The sequence below is a fragment of the Bicyclus anynana genome, chromosome 21 (assembly GCF_947172395.1).
Source record: "Bicyclus anynana chromosome 21, ilBicAnyn1.1, whole genome shotgun sequence".
Taxonomy (NCBI): Eukaryota; Metazoa; Arthropoda; class Insecta; order Lepidoptera; family Nymphalidae; genus Bicyclus; species Bicyclus anynana.
This window is the reverse complement of record NC_069103.1, coordinates 12,607,520-12,627,284: the sequence shown is the minus strand read 5'-3', so window position 1 is coordinate 12,627,284 and position 19,765 is coordinate 12,607,520. Positions and strand designations below refer to the sequence as shown.

The following is a 19,765-nucleotide window of genomic DNA, read 5'->3' as shown; positions in this document are numbered from 1 at the left end:
TTTTTTTTCATAATCTGCTTGGCGACGAATAAAATAAAATTTATTGAATACAATGTAAAATGAAAATGCAGTTTTCTTCAAAATAGATCAGCCCCTGTAGCCAAGTAGCACGTCGATTCTCTTTCTACGATCGCAAACGCTTCGAAAAGTAGAAAACTGTATGGGAATGACAGATCGATCACATGACCTGTCGATAGCAAATGTCATTCCCATACATTTTTCTACTTCTCGAAGCGTCTGCGATCGTAGAAAGAGAATCACTTCACAACAGGGGCTGGATAACAAAGTATTTTGCAATTGCCATTTGAATATTGTCGAGATAGGTGGGAAAGCGAAGAAGTTATCACGCTTTCAGATAAGTGTAAGGTGCGTTTAGTTGATATAATAACTAAAAACTATAAGGTTAAAAAGTTCTAGAATATCTCACTTAAGGGAATGGGATGGTGTAATAAATTAGTTATACACTATTTTAGTATTTGGAGGAAGTCCGCTCTCGTCGGCGGTCGGAATACAACTGACTTCCCCAATAAATTTATTGGCTTACAAGCAGGTAGTTCTACAAATTCTACAGGTACCCTCATATTCTTTATAACATAATTATGGTGTCCATCGACTTGTCCGCGATTGTGTCTGAATGAATTTCTCTTTGCAGATGACAATCGTCCATTGATGCCTGGCTATGAAGTTGACCACGTTCAGAATCTGACCACGCTGCCCGAGGAGGAGGCAGTGGTGGCCATGATGGGCTGGCCCCGTGCGGGAGAGATCACCCGAGCGCAGCTTAGAGTTAAGGAGAGCAAGGAATTTAAGGTAAATGTTGTTGGAAAAAAGATTTTTATACCGCTTAGGCCTACTTCGGACTACTTTAGCATTATAGTCGATTACGAACGATTTTCTGGCGGTAAATCCAAAAATTGTTCGAACTCGACTAAAATACTAAAGTAATCCGAACTAGTAGATTATACTGCCTGTGGTGTGCACTTCATAGATGCAAAAAGGCTATGCATACCCCGAGGATTCATTACGTCCCTGAATTGCAGGAGGAATTTCCCATTTTGTGAAATTTATACCTGCAGTGTATAGTTAAAAAATCTTTGTACAGTAAGGTAGAGAAATCATGTAATACAAAGTCCCATTAGTGCGTTGCGTTCGGTTGCGACCTCACAGCGTCGCAACCACGTCGTTTTCCGTATATTTTAAATGACATGCCACAAGCGTTTTGCTGTCGCAGCGACTTCTTAACGCTCGGTGCTACGACGAACAGTGTTTCACTTGTTTCGATCCAGTGTTGAGACAGACTGGGTGCGTGCGCTTTCCTCTTGCACAACGATATTTTGTGTCATCGCAACGCAGGTACAACGTACAATGCATTGACACGTTGCGACGATGCAACGCACTAATGAGGAATCTTAAACAAACAAACGTACTTACAGATACAACCCTAACGGTTGGAGGATTGTATCTGTAAGTGTGTGTTTAATTTTGCTCTTTCTCTTTATTGTCCTCGTTTATTTCTAATGTTGTTAATTAATTTACTTAGTTGACGATTAAAATTATTTCAATGTGAATGCTTCGAGTAAATCATTTAAATCAAACAAATTTAATTTATTTAAAGAACTTATTGATCGTATTCGGTTTATATTATTGGTTTAAGCTAACCGACCTCTTTAAATATTTAATTAAATATGTTGTAATTCTCCATTAGTTGTACATGAGTAATTTACTAAATATTTATTTCCAGAACACTGTAGATAAATTAGTGCAAAGAGCAAATGCATCAATCATAATCGGCACGTCATCATGGAAAGAACAGTTCTCGGAGGCTTTGACGGCGAATCCTGGTAATTAGCTTCTCAACATCATTGTCATCTTTAACAACCCATAATCAGCTCACTGATGAGCATGATCCTCCTCTCAGAATGAGGTTAGGATTCATAATTCATCACGCTAACCAAATGCGGATTGGCAGACTTCACAATCGTAGAGACAAGAAATGAAAATTCTCTGGTATGCAGGTTTCCTGATGATGTTTTTTCTTCACCGTTTGAGACACGTGATATTTAATTTCTTAAAATGCACATAACTGAAAAGCCCTACGTTAAAGGTCATCTCCACTGGGCTATTACGGCTAGTTTCATTACAGCTTCATTATATTATTAACTGCAAAAATTTTATATCATAGTTTTAGAAATAAAGGGCCCGAGTGCTATCTCACCTATATCTATACTAATATTATAAAGCAGAAGAGTTTGTTTGCTTTTTTGTTTGCTTAAACGTCCTAATCTCAAGAACTACTGGTCCGATTTAAAAAAATCTTTCATTGTTAGATAGCCCATTTATCGAGGAAAACTATAAGCTATATATTATCTCCTTATTCCTACGGGAACGGGAACCACGCGTGTAAAACCGCGCGGCGTCAGCTAGTTAATAATAACATACAAACAACAACATAACATACAATAATAAAAGTATGTGTTATTTAGATAACCCAGACGAGCCGCCTTCAGTGTCGGACTACGTGCTCCATGTTGTGACGGTCTTCTGGAAGATATTATTTGCTTTAATTCCACCCACAGGCAAGTATTCATTACAATTGAGAGTATTATGATTTTATTGTCAATTCTGACCTTTTCGTATAACAAAATTTAACTATTAAAATGAGCATAAATTGAATAAAATTATAAAATTAAAATAAATTAAAACTAATACTTAAAAATACTTATCAAAACTAGAGTGCCCATCACGCAGGCAGTATTCTCGCGTTGAATTGCGATTGAAATTCTTTGCGCGAGAAAGCTTCCCGCCCGAGGGTCGCCTGATGCCTCTCTCTTTACTAATCTCCTTGTGGAGAGTCTGGGCGCTAGAGTATTTATTTGTAGCTGCTCCAAAAGATATCGTTCTGTAAAAACTCTGGTTAATATGAAGTTTTCTTTATTACTGCTTTCCTCATAGTTCTCCATAAGATTCTCCTTTGAGTAACTTAAATAAAAGATATAAATCTTGTAAAAGCAAGTTCAATTTTGAATTCTACAAGCAAGCCCTATCCTAGGATTTAGCAATTTATCCATTCAAATCCGGCTCGAAGGACCACTTTGTAAGGACCAATAACACACAGATTTCACTTTAAAACGGCCTATATGGAAACTTAAGTGGAGACAAACTGAGAGAAAGACAAGCAGCTCGCGTAAAATTCGTTGGTTTTCAAAAAGTCGAAAAGTGACATGTTATGCTGTCATTACATACGTTCCGTTTCTGCCCTTTATTTTTAAAATACAGAATACATACAAATAACCACGATCCACGTGGACAACAGACAGTATTAACTTATTGTATCCAACATATGAAAAAAAATATAAAATTCTAAAGGATGTGGCAGCTATTTCGACATCTTGAACGGGCATATTACTTTGTACATGACGGCATGGCGTGTCATTCTATTTAAGGACGTGTGAATGTTATGTGTGCCCTGCTAATTGATGTTTTGTTCATACACTAAAGATTAAATAAAATAAGAGATTTATAAGGGAAATAGTCTACATTTTTAAAGTTAAGGTGTTCTCGTGATTCAGCTAAATAAGTTATATTATTCAGCTTAAGTGCATACTCCAGGTACCACTGTCTAAAGAACAATACGGCGACTTTAACTTATGTTTGTTGACAGATATTGGCGGCGGCTACCTCTGCTTCGTAGTGTCAATCATCTGCATAGGTCTGGTCACTGCAGTTATCGGCGACGTGGCCTCACACTTCGGCTGCACCCTGGGCATTAAGGACTCAGTCACTGCCATCATATTCGTTGCCCTGGGGACGAGTATACCTGGTAAGTTTGCTGTTTGATATTGGCAAGAGCTTTCTGTGCTTCGTAGTGTCAATCATCTGCATCGGTTTGGTCACTGCAGTCATCGGCGACGTGGCCTCGCACTTCGGCTGCACCCTGGGCATTAAGGACTCAGTCACTGCCATCATATTCGTTGCCCTGGGGACGAGTATACCTGGTAAGTTTGCTGTTTGATATTGGCAAGAGCTTTCTGTGCTTCGTAGTGTCAATCATCTGCATCGGTTTGGTCACTGCAGTCATCGGCGACGTGGCCTCACACTTCGGCTGCACCCTGGGCATTAAGGACTCAGTCACTGCCATCATATTCGTTGCCCTGGGGACGAGTATACCTGGTAAGTTTGCTGATTGAGATTGGGAGGCGTTACTTGTGCTTCGTAGTGTCAATCATCTGCATAAGTCTGGTCACTAACAGTCATTACATGAAATTTCTTGGCACCGGCTATAAAATGTCAAGGACAATATGCAATTTACGGAATTTTGTTTAAATCTTTGGATCATCTAAAGGTTTTCATTTCTTTATTTTTAAATTTTCCAACAACGACGTTTACGCCAGACCTCGTCAGGGTGGTTGAAGTAAATTATGTAGTAAAAAAATCTTTGAAGCCTAACCGCTTGTACTATTATGATAGGCCTCCATAGATACGCATCAAACGAATTGTAGTATACTTTGTATACAAGTGCGTCCACTGTTCCGCATCGTACGGATCGCATTTATCTATCGTAAAATTAAAAATCCGTTTGATGCGATGCGTCCGATACGATGCGGATATGTGGACGTTTACGTTTACTGGTACTTGTCCTATGCTATTATGTATTTTGTGGTCTAACCTAGACAACTCGTAGATAAAGTTAGTAGTAGGTATGTAGTTACGACAGTTTATTAATTGCCAACATCAATCATGACACGGCACTAAGAGCTTATCCTCTGCGACTATGATTTATAATGGCATTAAAATAGAGTGGATCGCTCAAATGAACGAAAAATTGCACGCTCCGGGAAAAGAATCACTTATTGTTGAAATATCTCTTTGTCACGGAAAAAAAGCTTATCTTTTAAACATTCTTCTTGGAAATTTCAAATGATTTACGGCGTTCGGTGTATTGTTTGCAACATTTTATGCGTTTGTCTTGTTATAATTAATTTGGCATCACATTGTCATGATCACAGTTAGCATCAATATTAAACTAGGTATTTATGTGGACTGTCATGTCGCAAGCACGAGTGATTTTTGTGACACAATAAAAAGCACGAGTGATACAATGGCTAATTACGTACAGTGGCATACAATATTTTTTCTACGACCATGATAATCATCACCATTAGATAGACCATCTGCCTATACCATCAACTAGAGTATATAAAATATCCAGACACCATAGCAGACTAGCATGCGGATACGTCTTTCCTATGAACTATATTAAATACTCTTTCCAGACACCTTCGCGAGCAAAGTGGCAGCCATACAAGACAAGCACGCGGACGCGTCCGTGGGCAACGTCACCGGCTCCAACGCTGTCAACGTATTCCTGGGCATTGGAGTCGCGTGGACTGTAGCTGCGATAGTCCACTGGAGTAAAAACGAAAAGTTTCACGTGGAGCCTGGCAAGTGAGTATAGAGCTTTCTATACGCTTTAAATTAGTTGATGCGAAGAAAGCTTGGCTTCTTTGGGTACATGCAGAGAGGAGCTCAGTTTTCACTTCCAAAGGTGATATTGCCCAAAATAATGGGCAAAAGAAGAGCACACGTCTGCCAGTGACGACAATAGTCGATTGAGTATATATAGATAGCGCTTTCTAAACGATTTGTATTAGTTGAAGCGAAAAAGCTTGACTTCTGTCGGCACATGCAGAGAGGAGCCCAATTTTCACTTCCAAAGGTGATATTGCCCAAAATATTGGGCAAAAGCACTGAGCACACGTCTGCCAATGACGACAATGGTCGATATAAGAGATATCCGCTGGGCTAGGGTGTCCTCAGCTAAAAGAACTTCTGTCGGCACATGCAGAGAGGAGCCCAGTTTTCACTTCCAAATGTGATATTGCCCAAAATATTGGGCAAAAGGACAATGGTTGGTCGATATAAGGGAGTAGACTGGACTAGGGTATTCGCAGCTAAAAGAAACGGCTACAAATAGGAAGGCTTTTCACGTGACCCCCAAATTTTGGTTCGAGGATGGCACACGATGATGATGATAACTTGACGGATGTCCTATTCGTAGGTACTTATTAGCAATCAAGGATCGATTTCAGAAGGTTGGAACTTGTAAATCAATCAGACAATTAATTTTATTCTCTCTTTCAACAATCCAATATTGTTTTAAAGCTTATTAAAATTTTACGTGATCTTAAATTTCGTTTTTGTCTTATAAAATTATCGCTTCCTATAAATAGTATAACCGGATTGCCAATTCGTTGCCGGCCTTTGAGGTATTTCTTTAACCATCCCTTTAACTTTATTGCAACTTAAAAGAGAGCTACAATTTGTATGTTATTGTTTTTTATTGAATGACAAGTTAGCCCTTGATTGCGATCTCACCTGATGTTAAGTGACGATGCAGTCTAAGATGGAAGTGTGTTAACTTGGAAGAGGTACAAGTTTTACGCATGCCTCTGACGATTTCTACACTGTACTTTGTTGCCAGTGAGTGATAACCACTGCCAAAGCCTACCACTAGTCAAAATTGTGGTTATCTTTAATTATTTTATTTGCAGCTTAGCGTTCAGCGTCACCATGTTCTGTTCAGAAGCTATCGTAGCCGTCATAGTGCTCGTGATACGGAGGAGAAAGTCCGTCGGTGGTGAGCTGGGGGGTCCTCGTGGTGTCAAGATCGTTACATCCATCTTCTTTTTCTCTTTATGGCTCATATATCTCACCATGTCCACTTTAGAAGCTTATGATTTTATTGAAGGGTTTTAAATCTATTGAAAGATAGTTTTAAGATTGTCTACATTCGATTGTGGTATTAAGAGTTACAACGCCCGGAATTCATAGTAATAACTTTTTTTTTTAATCGTAAGTACTTAAATCTGAAATGGGGATGGCTGTAGGTATATACCAAGTTAGCGGAACTGAAGATCTAAATAGTCCATTCAGTTAGACAAAATTTGTAAAATTATAAATTAATAAAGAAGTTAAAATAAAATTTGAAAAATTGAAAATTTAATTCATGATGCAATTTGTCTCTTGTTTAAATTTAATTCATGAATAACAATAATTATTTTAATTGTAGGAATAATTATTTTGTCTTATCAAAATATATTTTTAAAATTTCGGGCGTTATTCTTTCAACTCTTTGCAAAATACATATTTGATACTTTAACTAAGTGTAAGCATCAAATATATTGTGGGAAACCGCAGATCGAATTAAATCAGGATAAGTATTAAATTGGATAAAAGAACAATGGAAATGTTCTATGAAGATAGAACATTTCAAAAGATAGATATTTTATTAGTGTTTTAGAATATAAAGTAGAAGGTACTATAATCTGTTTTTATTTGAGCATCCAACCATGATGTATAGTTTGACTACATTTAGGAGTCTGTTGGCCTTTTGATGTAGCTGTGAATTAGATTGTGTGAAACCTTAGATTAAACCTTAGATTATCTAGTATTCTATACTCTATGAAATCTATAGTAAAGACAGACTGTTACAGTAGACAGACAGGAAACGGAAAGGAAAAGGGTTGGTATATAAAGCAAAGGAACTACAGACTTATTACTGACTTGCTCGAACCTTACCACTACATCCAAAGCTAAACGGACTATCCGACATGGATTGACAATACCAGCCCCTATTTATTTAGTTTTCGAAACGTTTGCGATCGTAGAAAGAGAATCCACGGCCACTTGACTACAAAGGCACTACATATAGACCTAACCAACAATAAATTGAAGGTAGGTAAACCATTCAAATGAATGTTATAATTAAACCAAGCGAATGAAATGCTACACTTCCCTACAAAATAAATACAAATCAGACAACAGAACCACATGAAAAGAACCAATAGTTGACTCTAGTGATAACATTGATAATGTTAATGTTCGAACAAAACCTTTACTAGAAATGGGCATTCTCCTTTGCTGATCAGATCTTAAATTAAAAATTTCCTTCGAATTTGGAATTCATCCACAAATAAGGATTTTTCTGTAAAATTATCAACCCATTATTATCAATCAATCAATTTATTGATAATAACGGGTTGATACTTGATTTCAGTTTAGGTGAAATTACATTAAAAAAAAAAAACAAAAAAAATGCTGGTTATAGATAAAAGCAGCACTTTGTTTTTGGCGTTCTACGCCAACAGTAGTAATGGTATTTAAGAGTAGCAGCATCCATTTGTATGAGTGAGATTTATGCCTTTTTACTCGTTGTTTTTTCAGGTTCATAAAAATAATTAACTGCCTTCCATGAAGCATGGAATCCTAGTGTGGAAGTAAATATTCAATTATAACTTTAAATATACTGGTTCTTTAAAGATTATTGTTTTCTTTTTAAAGAAATATCATTAGCCGTGTTAGTGTCTTATTATATTAATTTAAAAATGATATTATTATTTATCTGAGTAAGAAAAAACCATTTATTTTGACAAGTAAGGGTAAGGTACCTTAAATTTAACATTTTGGTAAGCATTAGTTTAGTTGAGAAACTTAAACTTGAATATTTATGTTCAAACGTTATCCTATGGATGGTACTCGTAGTTGGAAGCTCAAATAAAAATGGGAAATAATGTTTCCAGCAAGAAAATTGAGGCAAATGTGCTCAAATGTACAGGTGTAGAAGTCCATTAAAGTTTTTTCCTTCTTCCTCTAGGCGTTTCTCTTTCACATTTTCTGATATCATTACGTGTATATAGCCTTGAAGGCTGTGGTATAAAGGTCTAATTAGAATACAAAATGAAATATATAAATATAATTATATTATATAACTAAATGTTTTAAGTATACAATAATTTAGTAGAAGTAGTCCATTTTTAAGAATATTTGTTTAATATTTAGAAAAGAGAGTTTTGTTTTGTACAAACGAATTGTTTTTAAACATATACAATCAAATATAAGTAGTTTTGCAGCATACTTTTCTTAAGTATACAATTTTTCTTTTCTAAGCCGTTTAATTAAACAATATACATGCATAATGCTTACTTTTTTTGAAGCAAACTACTCGTAACGGTAAGTTGTAACGTTACGTGTTAGTATATTTGTACTAGAATTAATTATTTTTTGTTTAACAAATCGTTCATACAAAATGAAACTATGTAAAAGATAGGTACATAATATTTTGAATGCTATCTCATTTTAGGTACCAATGTATACATTAAATATTACACTAAATTTGACTTTCTTTTGCATATTAAAATTATCACAAATTAAGATAATTATATATTTACATAATTGATGCAAATAAACAAGACAGTCTGTTTATACCTACATTACCTAAAATCACTCCTATGTATGGTGTATATGCACAGTATAGTTAGTTACCTACATTTATGTCACATTACAGGCGTAAGGCAGCATTGTAGAATTCGTACCTAGCGAGTTGTCTATGTTGAGTTAAGCAGATAAACGTGATCTTAAGGTTCAATTTACACTGCCGCAGAATGAAATAGACCGTCGATTACGTCTCAATTCGAGAGAATGCTTGAGAATTCTTGCGATTGCGCTTTGAGAGACAAGCCTCACATCCCGCTGATTCCACAGACGGCACTGATAGTTGCTTGGGAAATAAACGAGAATGCAAGATTATTTAAAGATTTGCTGGATGTTTTGTCCAAAAATTCATTTGCATTTCATACCGCGGCGGTGTAGTATTGCCTAGAATTAAAAATGAAAAATACAACAATATAATATTAATTATGATTAATTATTTCCTAATTGAATGCAAAGACTTTGTTTACTCCTAAATAGAGTACACTTTCGTTTACTAAAGTTACGTAGCTTCAAAATATTATGCCGTAGTTTATAAATAACAAAGCCATTTGCGTAGGTGACAAGGAAAGCGTTGTCGATAGACATAATTAAAATTATTTATAGTGAGGCCATGTGACGTTATGTGTTTACGTATACCTAGTGTTTTTGTATATAAGTGTAATAGATATAATTAACGTATGCTATAGCTACCGAGTTTTATATTAAGCGAAAATGACATTATAATATGGCGTGTGTTCATTTTTTAGGATTTTCTAATCATTAGTGTCGTCCTACCCTGTAGATTTTAATATATTTTTTAATATGATACAACGATGGAGTATGCCCGACTAGTTGAGAACCCATACGGACCCTTAGTCATGAGCGTTCTTGCAACGCGGCACGATCCAAACGATTTTTGGACATCGCTCATGACTAAGGGCCCCGTATGGGGTCATAACTAGTCAGGCAAACTCCGATGTTGTATCACGGAAGTGTTTTATAATCAATTAATATGAATAACACTCACGATAGTTTAAATTCTATTTTTTTTTTTTAGATTTTTTAAACCAATTATAATTTTATCACCAATTTGCCAATTTCTATATATTTTTTATCAGTTCAATCGTTAAGTCAATTTAGATTCGTTTTTTGTGGCGACAGCTTCCACTTACTTACGGTGTTCTGGAAATTAATTATGTTATTCACGAGAATCTCACAAATCTGAACTACCGATTCGACTGTTCTGTGAATTCTTTTAAAATTATTATTTTATAATACTATTATCGTACATTGCGTGTACTTTCATTGTATATTTGTATTACATACATGTGTGATTTCATGGAGTGTTCTCAGAATTAGTTTTGTTGTTTGCGAGAATCTCTCAATTAATCTGTGTCCTAATTTTAACAAAAATAATCATTGTAAGATAATGTATGATTTTAAAGTTGCTAAAATGGTTTTTAATTGTTCCAATATTACCCATGATATAAAACATACGTACATTTTAGTAACAAATATTATAAAATCCTTTTCACTGAGAGCACCTTTATAATTTATTAAGTTAGTAAAAATAATTATCTCTAAAATAATTATATTTTATTTGTTATCATTATTTTGTTATAATATAAGAATAAATTAACCAATTTCTAATACTACCTAATGATTCTTGAAATTTGAATATGTACATTATTTTTTGAGAATATACAACCTCATGTTGTAAATGTTTAACTTATATAAGGAGAGTTTTTTGAATGTCAGTGACAGTTTCTTTCTATTTAGCTAAGAGGTAACATGTAGTAGCAAGAACTTTGCAATTTTACAAATACTGAGCTTTTCTAAATCAGCTAAGTTCTGGCAATGACAGCCTCTTAGACTTACGAGTATACTTTATAAACATAGGTTAAGATTTAAACCGCAATTTTCTTCAAAGTATAATGGACCTATTCGCTACTACTTAAAGTTCTTTTTACTTTGAAGAAAATTGAGATTCTAATTCTTAATCCGTGTTTATAAATATGGCCGAAAGTGTTAATAGCATTGAGATTGATGCCTATCAAGATACTGTCACTGGCAATTAAATAACTATCCTCGTGTGAGTTACCTTTAATTATTAATTTATTTAGCGTTTAGAAGTGTCTCCTAGAAATTTTCAATACATATACTATTTCCTATTTCAATAAACTGCCTAATAAAATATAATAGATAATAATAATGATGAATTTAGGTACCTGCATAAATAAAAGAAGAGATCATACGCTTTATAATGTATAGAAATATGAAAATTAGATGAAATTTAGATGAAATCACCATCTAGAACATAGTCAAACCACCGTTAGAATAAAGTTATTTATATCACAACAGCTTAGAGTATTTTATTTATTTTAATAATATTTTTCTTTTCGATAAATCGATTTATGTAATTAAAATATTTTCGATTGGCCAACTTCAGTCAATTAGTTTTGTTTTAAATTTTTTAGTTGTATGTTATAGGCAATTTTTCATTTTTTAGTTTAAAGTTACATTTGCAGCACGTACCGTTCCTCACCTAACTTTCTAAGTAAGTATTCATATAATTTCTAACTCTTCTCGAAAATACTATTTTATAAAATCTTACTCTGAATATTTGACGTTTACCACTTTTGCATGTTCCGGAAAATATTGTGTATTTACCTTGTTTCTACTAAATATATAAATTTTTGAATATATTTCTCTGTGTAGCTTTGATAATGAGTGATTTCTGAATACAATATCTGACACTGAATTGTGGTACTACAATTATTTTTATGTTAGAATGATAATGGTAAATAAAAAAATAGAACTAGAAACGTTCAAACGAACTATAACGGCAAATAACCCTCAGGCGTCGCTTCTATTATTTAGAACACGCAACAATAGCTGAAAGGAATGCAAAGAAAAACACTCCTATTCACTACTATTGCAAAATATTTCTTACCTATACGAGTATAAAAAAGAAACGAAAAGTGAACGATAAAACTATAAAACTATTACTCTAACAAAACGACTTACTAAAACATAGCAATAGATACTTATAACCGATTTCCTAACTTTCCTCCAACTCGACCGATAAGACGACAATATTTTTGGAGGGACAATAAGGTGGAAAGGCGAAATAAAAAAAATTGCTAGCCCATATTGGTACCAAATAGCACAGGACAGGGACAATTGGACATAATTCTGGAGTTCTTGCGTTATAAATACAAACTACTAATGTGCTAACATATATTTAAGTTTTACTAACCAAATTAATTGAGTTTACTGACGTAAAATCATACCGAACTCCGTAAAATTTATGAAAGAAATCAAAGGCTTTTTTATTTTCATTTTATTTATACATTCGAAATACACAATACACAATTCGAAACAGACTTGTATTAGCTAAGAGGGTTATATCCGTTGTAGTTCACAGTCTACCGCAAACTCTACAATTATTTGAAAATTATTAAATTATATTCATTATAATAATTTACAAGGGTGTTTTATAGAACCTGTTTTATTCTAAAGATATGCCAACACAATTCAGTAGAGGGTACAGCAAAACATATTTTGTAAAGACTTCTTTCCATTAAAGCTGTGCAAATTAATAACGATAGCTTGGAATTTTTAGAACAGACTGACAGAACAGACAGACAGATCAATGACAGACGGACAGATCAAAGCTAGTGCAGCAAAAATTATATGAATCAAATAAACGATCCAACTTATTCATACTTACCAAATGAACACTTTAACGACCTAAAAAGTGAGTGAAAAGCCCTTGAATGATGAATTAACGAATGATACTGCATTCGTTAATTCATCAATAACATCACGTTCGACTGAAATGAGTGAGAAACATACGATTATTCCTAATATCTTTGGCAAAATCTACAGCGTGATTATAAAAAAAACAAATGCCGAAGACTTACAGAGGATTTTATTGACAAACGAGGATGATCAAACCATACAAATAAAGTATAAAAATTCATTGATTACTTTAACGACACTGAATTCTCAAATCATATGAATAGGTAATCAAAAAAAATATTACCTAGAATTAATCGGGAATTATTTAAAAACACAATGAAATAATTACTATAATTGACTTAACTTAAAACTTACTTAATTAATTAAGTCTCAACTACTGATGTAAAAGTATTAGTAGATACAATTTTTAAATCATCTAAGTAATTGTTATTATATTTGCACAGCTTTTATGGACTTCTATATATTCGCCTTTCTATATAAATATATAGCTTTTTCACAAACGGACTGTCTGTCCTTGTCTGGTTTGGACCAAATTCTTTTTTGAAATTATTTACCACTTAGTATTTCTAATACTTTCTCTATCACTCTTTCTATGAGGTTTTAAATGTTTTAACTATCTCTATCAATAGCGATTTTTAAATTTTCTAACTCTTCACATATTGAAATGCTTTTTTATTATTATATATTCTACACTGTTGTACTTTTAAGATAGAGTTTCCTATGAATCAGGTGTTAAAGATATTGCCATACGAGTTATTTTGCGCCGCTTTACTTAAATCGTGCTTATTTTTGATGAATCTAGTTTTTGATATACCTAATATATTCTAGTCATGTCCTATAAAATTGTCTTCACTATAACTAAGATGGCATACTTAAAGTAGATAGTCTTTCAACAAAATTTGGATTTCAAAGTCTTTAAAATTATAATTTTAGGCTTTACCGCCATTACAGTTGCAATAACGTCTAAAGTTCTCGTTGCAGAGGCAATGTTGCCAATATTCAAGAAGTTCTCAGTGGCAACATGAAGTTGGAAAGTCTATAGTGGTTATCCTTTTTTTTTCGTCTCTCACACGTCAGTTGCCTCGTTGCCTGTTACGCCTATATTCGAATGTAACTGCGAGGGAATAGATTGGCTATGTTTGCGCAGATTCTAGTGTACTATAATATATACTATATTCTGATTCTTATATATATTATGGGGCGTTAGCGGCGGTCCAGCTATAACTATAAAACAACCGTTTTGATATTTGAAGAATTGGTAGTAGGCATAGTTCAATCGTTCTATTTTACTGCATACAAAATATATAATGTATACCTACTCGTAGTAAAGACTCAAAGCTAAAACCTTTTATTTTATTTCATGTACATTTGCAAAATACATTTCTATATTAATTAATTTATATCATGCCGTCCGCTTTTAGGTAAATTAAACTACAATCAGTACACATCGAACTAGATTTATAGATAAAGCACTATTTTTTAGGATTTATTTTCCAAAGCAAACCAATAAATTTATTATTATTTTAATTACTGTATTAACAGTTTAAGCTTAAGTTTTATCTGCTAATGTTTAAATTGTTTTCAAAAGAATAAATATTTTATTAATTTGTTTACTATCTGAACTGCACTTAGGTACAAATATATCTGAAATTTAATGTATGTATTTTTGTTATATATATATGAATATATTTGGTTTGAGCGCTGTTCGCGGAGTGAATTAGCTAACCATTACTACAACTTAATGTTTGCGCATTGCGTCCAATTCGAATCAGAGCCAAAGTCTACAAGCTATATCTATTGATTGCAGTGTGAAAACGTGAAATGGTTATACAAATCGATTCTATTTTGATGTGATACATCTATCGGCACGCATTGGCAGTGACATTGCCTCTGTTGCTGTAACGGCAAACAACATAACGCCGACATGCCGTAAAGGCAAACGGCATGACGTTGTCTTGCCGTGATGCTCCGATTACGCTGCCGATAGATTACCTTGTGACTCGGCAAACGTTGCTCTGCCATATATTTCTTCTTTAATACTAAAATTGCGATAATAAATGAGAGATGGGGCTAGGAAGGTATTATGCATCGATAGGTCAAAAATTAATTTACTATGGCTACATACACTACCCAAATATACAAACAAAACCATTAACACCTTCGCTGCGGCACTGATATTTCTAAACTTTCCTCTGGTGCGGTACGAAGTCCATCGACCTCGTAACTCTTGAATACACTGTAACCTCGTATAAAGACGCACGAGGTCAATTGACCTCGTATCGCAGCGAATGTGATAAAATTGGTGGAGCCGCGAAAGAGTGCTAACACAAACACCCGTACATGGGATTTTTATATATTTGATGTAAGGATAGAACGCAAAGGAAACTCTGAAAAGCTTTTAACTATTCCAACAGCTGTTCTAAACAGCTAGGCTCCGTATAGTATATAAATAGTGTCAAAGTTTTCCACAGTATCGCGTATACAAGGACATCTCTCCTTATTTTGTTGGGTTTTAATTTAAAAATATTGCCGCGTTTAGTATTAACTTATCACATTGTAATTATATGGTAGCCATCATCAGGTAAAAGTAGAAGGTAGTTCGAAAAAAATTATAGATTGGCATGAATGTTGAGAATACATATGTATGAATAAAGATCTGTATTTGTAAAAAAAAATGTGCAGTCTCCATGGATCCTACTACTGCAATAAAATTTACTGATGTTTCTTGCATTTTTATGCTTAATGCCAAAAGTTTCATTATATTTGTTAATTTAATGTAATTAAAGAATTTGTGTTTACAAAGTTAAAGATGTCATTATTGTTTGTTTAATAAAAATACTATTTCAAGACTAGCATGAAGAAAACGATTTTTAAAATCTATTAACATCCAATTACAAAATAAATTATAATATTATATTATATGTACGTATACAATTATTGTATTTATAAATTGAATGCAATAGAACTAAGAAAACGATGGAGTAAAAAATGTAATTAATATTATAAAACTATTTGGTTATTTTATAATTAATTTGTACAATAAAGTTATCAAATAATTTTATAGAGTGTAAATAAAATATGTATAAAACATAAATAAACAATGCAATTGTTCCGTATATCTGCACACTAATATGATGTTATAATACTCGTATTATGAATGATATTTATTTATTATTACAATTGTTTTTTCTATATATGCACAATAATACAAGCAAGCAACTACATAAATAATAAATAATTTGTTATATGTCTAACCATGAAATTTAAATTTTATCGTTTTATATTAAACTGTAATATCTTTACGGATATAAAACCCATATCGCAGCCTCACGACACGATCTCCAACCCCATTCACGAGTCAAATGACAAACTTACTAGGATATACGAGTAACATTCAGACCGTAATGTATTCTGTGCCAGCGCTGCGTATTGAATACGTTGCGCTGAGTTGCTTGATATTCTCATTTTGTAACATTTCTTTGAGCTCGAGCCAGAACGTGACGCCATAACCAGACGTGCGTCTGAAATTGAGAAGCACCAATTAATGTATCTCCCATTTGGATAAAACACGTAACTAAAAGCTATACTTTTATAAAAGATAGCACCCTGATGCTTCACCTGCGTATCTCCCATTCCTATGGGAATACGGGGATAAAAAAATAACGTATGTTACTCGCTAATGTACCTTTCCATTGGTTAGTAAAATTTTTAAATCGATCTAGGACTTTTGGAGCTGATTCGTAACTAAATCAAACAATCAAATCACATCTTTTTAAAATATTACTTTAGAAGTAGCATTTTTATTGCTTACTTCACTATACAAGTTAAGTTAATGAAAAAATGTATCGTCTGTGTGACCCTATTATTTATCAACAATAAACCATTGTTTATAATATAAGTTAAATATTTTCAGTTGTACTAAAATTTAATAAGCATATTATAGAGGACACTCTTAGAATCTAATAAATAAATAAAATAAAAATTCTCTATACATTTTCCTGTTCCTCCTAAATAGGTAGTTGTACTTCGTACCTCTTAGTGATAAATTTCGAATTCCTATCAAAAGTTTCCAATTTTTGTTATAGAAAAAAATCATATTGCTTAATTATAAATTGTAAAATCTATCCTTGATGTTGTATGTGTGTTGTAATTATTAAAGGAAAGGCACGCCAATCAAACGTTGTAGTTATTTTGATAATTATTATTGTTATTTATATGAATTAAAGTGTTTGTTAAGTACTTACTACGGAGTTTTATTTATAGTCTACTCTATTGCTTTTTTGTTTTTATAGATTATTATGAAAAGTCTTCCTTATAAAAGGCGGTTTCAGACTAGCGGTTTTTTTCTGTGCGTTACGTACTGCACGTCCGTTTTGGCAACACATTTACACCCGCTACTTTTCGCGTTTGTTAAACCCTGATTCTCGCTGTTTCCAGCGTGTTTGCTTGAACCGGTAGTGGTAACTGAGCATTAACATGGATTCTGACGAGCTTAAGTTAAGTTTATTTTTTTAAAAATGAATATTAGCCATATCTTTTAAATATGACCAATATTCCCATTTCCCACCAACTAGTCGGAAAAGACTGTGCTAGGAGTGGGTACGACAATAGACCAACGGGGCGGGGATCGAACCACCGCCCTCGGTGATGAGTCCAACCGCTCTTACCGTTGAGCTATTGATTAAGTTGACCAGTATAAGCGAGTCAATGCTCGTACGAGTTGCGCATATACGCGATTGCACGCGCTTTCAAAAACGAGCTCATACGCGGGTAAGGAACGCTAGTCTGAAAACGCTCTAAATGCAAAAAAAATGGCGAACCGACAACGAAGTGACAATGCAATCTTGATGGTAGTGGGCTATCTTTAAAGCGCTTTGGGCCTAGAAGAGCAGAAGGCATCGCACCGATATAATAGGTAAGTATAACCGCGGTACGAATTAAAAAAATATTTGTGGTATTGCGAAAATGCGAAAGTAAGTCTATCTGTCTGTCTATTACCTTTTTACGGCTAAACAGCTGAACCGATCAAAATGAATTTTGGTATTATGATAAATGGGACCTTGGAGTAGAATGTAGGCTATTTTTATCCCTAAAATAAAAAGTAAATTTTGTATGGAAAGACGTCCAGTTTTAGAGAATTACGAACATTACGATATGTATAGTTATTTAAGAATTTTTGAAATACAACACGAAAATCGGGTTTGTTGAACGTTTTTATGACAGTCTATCATTTGTCAAGTTGTTTTCATGGTAATAGATACATTAATTATTATTATTATCAATAGAATGTGTAATGTAAAGGTGATGAAAATTCAACCCCTAAAGGGTTTTCTTTCGTTTCGTTTCCTTTCCTTTTTTTTCGTTTCACACACAAATTATGAGCAGACGAAGTCGCAGGCTTAGTATATTATAAAAAGTAAGTATTCCAGTCCTACGAAAAAGGTATACATATAGAAATAAGGCAATTTTCGTATAGAAACGCTCAATCTTGTTGCTTCGTGACTTGCTCTTAAATATATTGCGGAAATCGAAACTTTTCCAAACGTACTTATATCCTTTAAACTTAAATTACAACTGCTTTTTAAATATGACCTTTATTTGTACGTATGTAAAGTGCGGAATTGAATGCGTATTAGATAATGTGGTTTCAAAAGACCAACAAATTACTAGAGTGTTGCGATTTCATTACTAGAAGTAGACTTGCTTTCAATTCTTGTATGTTTTTATATAAAGTACGGAGGAGGAGGAGGAGGAGGATACCTTAAGAGGTATAAGGTATGGACTTGATTGGCTTCTTTATTTAGTGGTTGAGAAAAATGTTAAGCTTACGCAAGCCGAGTTATTACTGAAATTTGAGTCTTGTAGGTACAGATACATTGACCTCTTATAATAAAAGGACGCATAATCATGTAGAAAAGGACATATCCCAAAACGGGCCTTTATTATTTATAATTTACTAGCTGACGCCGTGTGGTTCCCGTTCCCGTAGGAATACGGGAATAATATAGCCTATAGCCTTCCTCGATAAATGGGCTATCTAACACTGAAAGAATTTTTCAAAATGGACCAGTAGTTCCTGAAATCAGCGCGTTCAATCAAACGAACAAACAAACTCTTCAGCTTTATAATATTAGTATAGATAAGCAGGTCAATAGTATTTTTTACGGATAGAGTATACAAATTGCTGTTAAGAAAACAACTTTCAGATGTTTACAGAAGTCATCTATTGGTGAATGAATTTTTCATGGTATGGTTTAGCTGACAAAGCATAAAAACCCAAAATCTCAAAATCAACCTCACATTCGCAATTATAATATATAAGTATAGATATTAAATAAAAAACGGCGTAAAATGAAATACATTATTTATTTTTATCAGTATATTGAACAATAACACCAACAGAACTTTGAATAGCATTATCCCGAACGCCGAAAATCGGTATTTACATGTAAAATAAGGTGTGTTTGTTTAGGTAAAATACATAATCAAGTGTTGGATACGTCGAAGGCCTTTATACCGAGTTTTCCGTATAACAAGATTGAAGACAATTCCGAGGGTAAGCAATTTCTAGGAATGACGAAACAAGCCCAGTACGAGACGACCTTGTTCTATAATGCTATTGTTTGCAAAAGTTTTCACACTGTGTTTGTACATACGTCCCGTTGCTATATAATAATACTAGCAAATGCCTGCCACTTCGTCCTTGTGAAATTCGATGTACAATTTCAACCCTTTCGCCCCTTCAATTTAT

General features: G+C 33.7%; 1 protein-coding gene across 2 annotated transcripts in view; it reads left to right on the top strand.

The window, feature by feature from the left end:
• LOC112054351 (sodium/calcium exchanger 3) overlaps window positions 1–17,257 on the top strand; it is a 135,520-nt gene extending 118,263 nt beyond the window's left edge. The window contains exons 3-8 of one of the 2 annotated variants that reach the window (XM_024094121.2): window positions 653–810; window positions 1,742–1,841; window positions 2,484–2,576; window positions 3,662–3,820; window positions 5,274–5,445; window positions 6,552–17,257. In XM_024094121.2, coding sequence (XP_023949889.2) covers window positions 653–810; window positions 1,742–1,841; window positions 2,484–2,576; window positions 3,662–3,820; window positions 5,274–5,445; window positions 6,552–6,756 — 887 coding nt within the window. In that variant the 3' untranslated portion in view covers window positions 6,757–17,257. Of the gene's footprint in view, window positions 1–652; window positions 811–1,741; window positions 1,842–2,483; window positions 2,577–3,661; window positions 3,853–5,273; window positions 5,446–6,551 lie in introns of those variants that run through there. The other variant, XM_052888032.1, reaches the window with a different exon arrangement.
• Window positions 17,258–19,765: the final 2,508 nt, after the last annotated feature.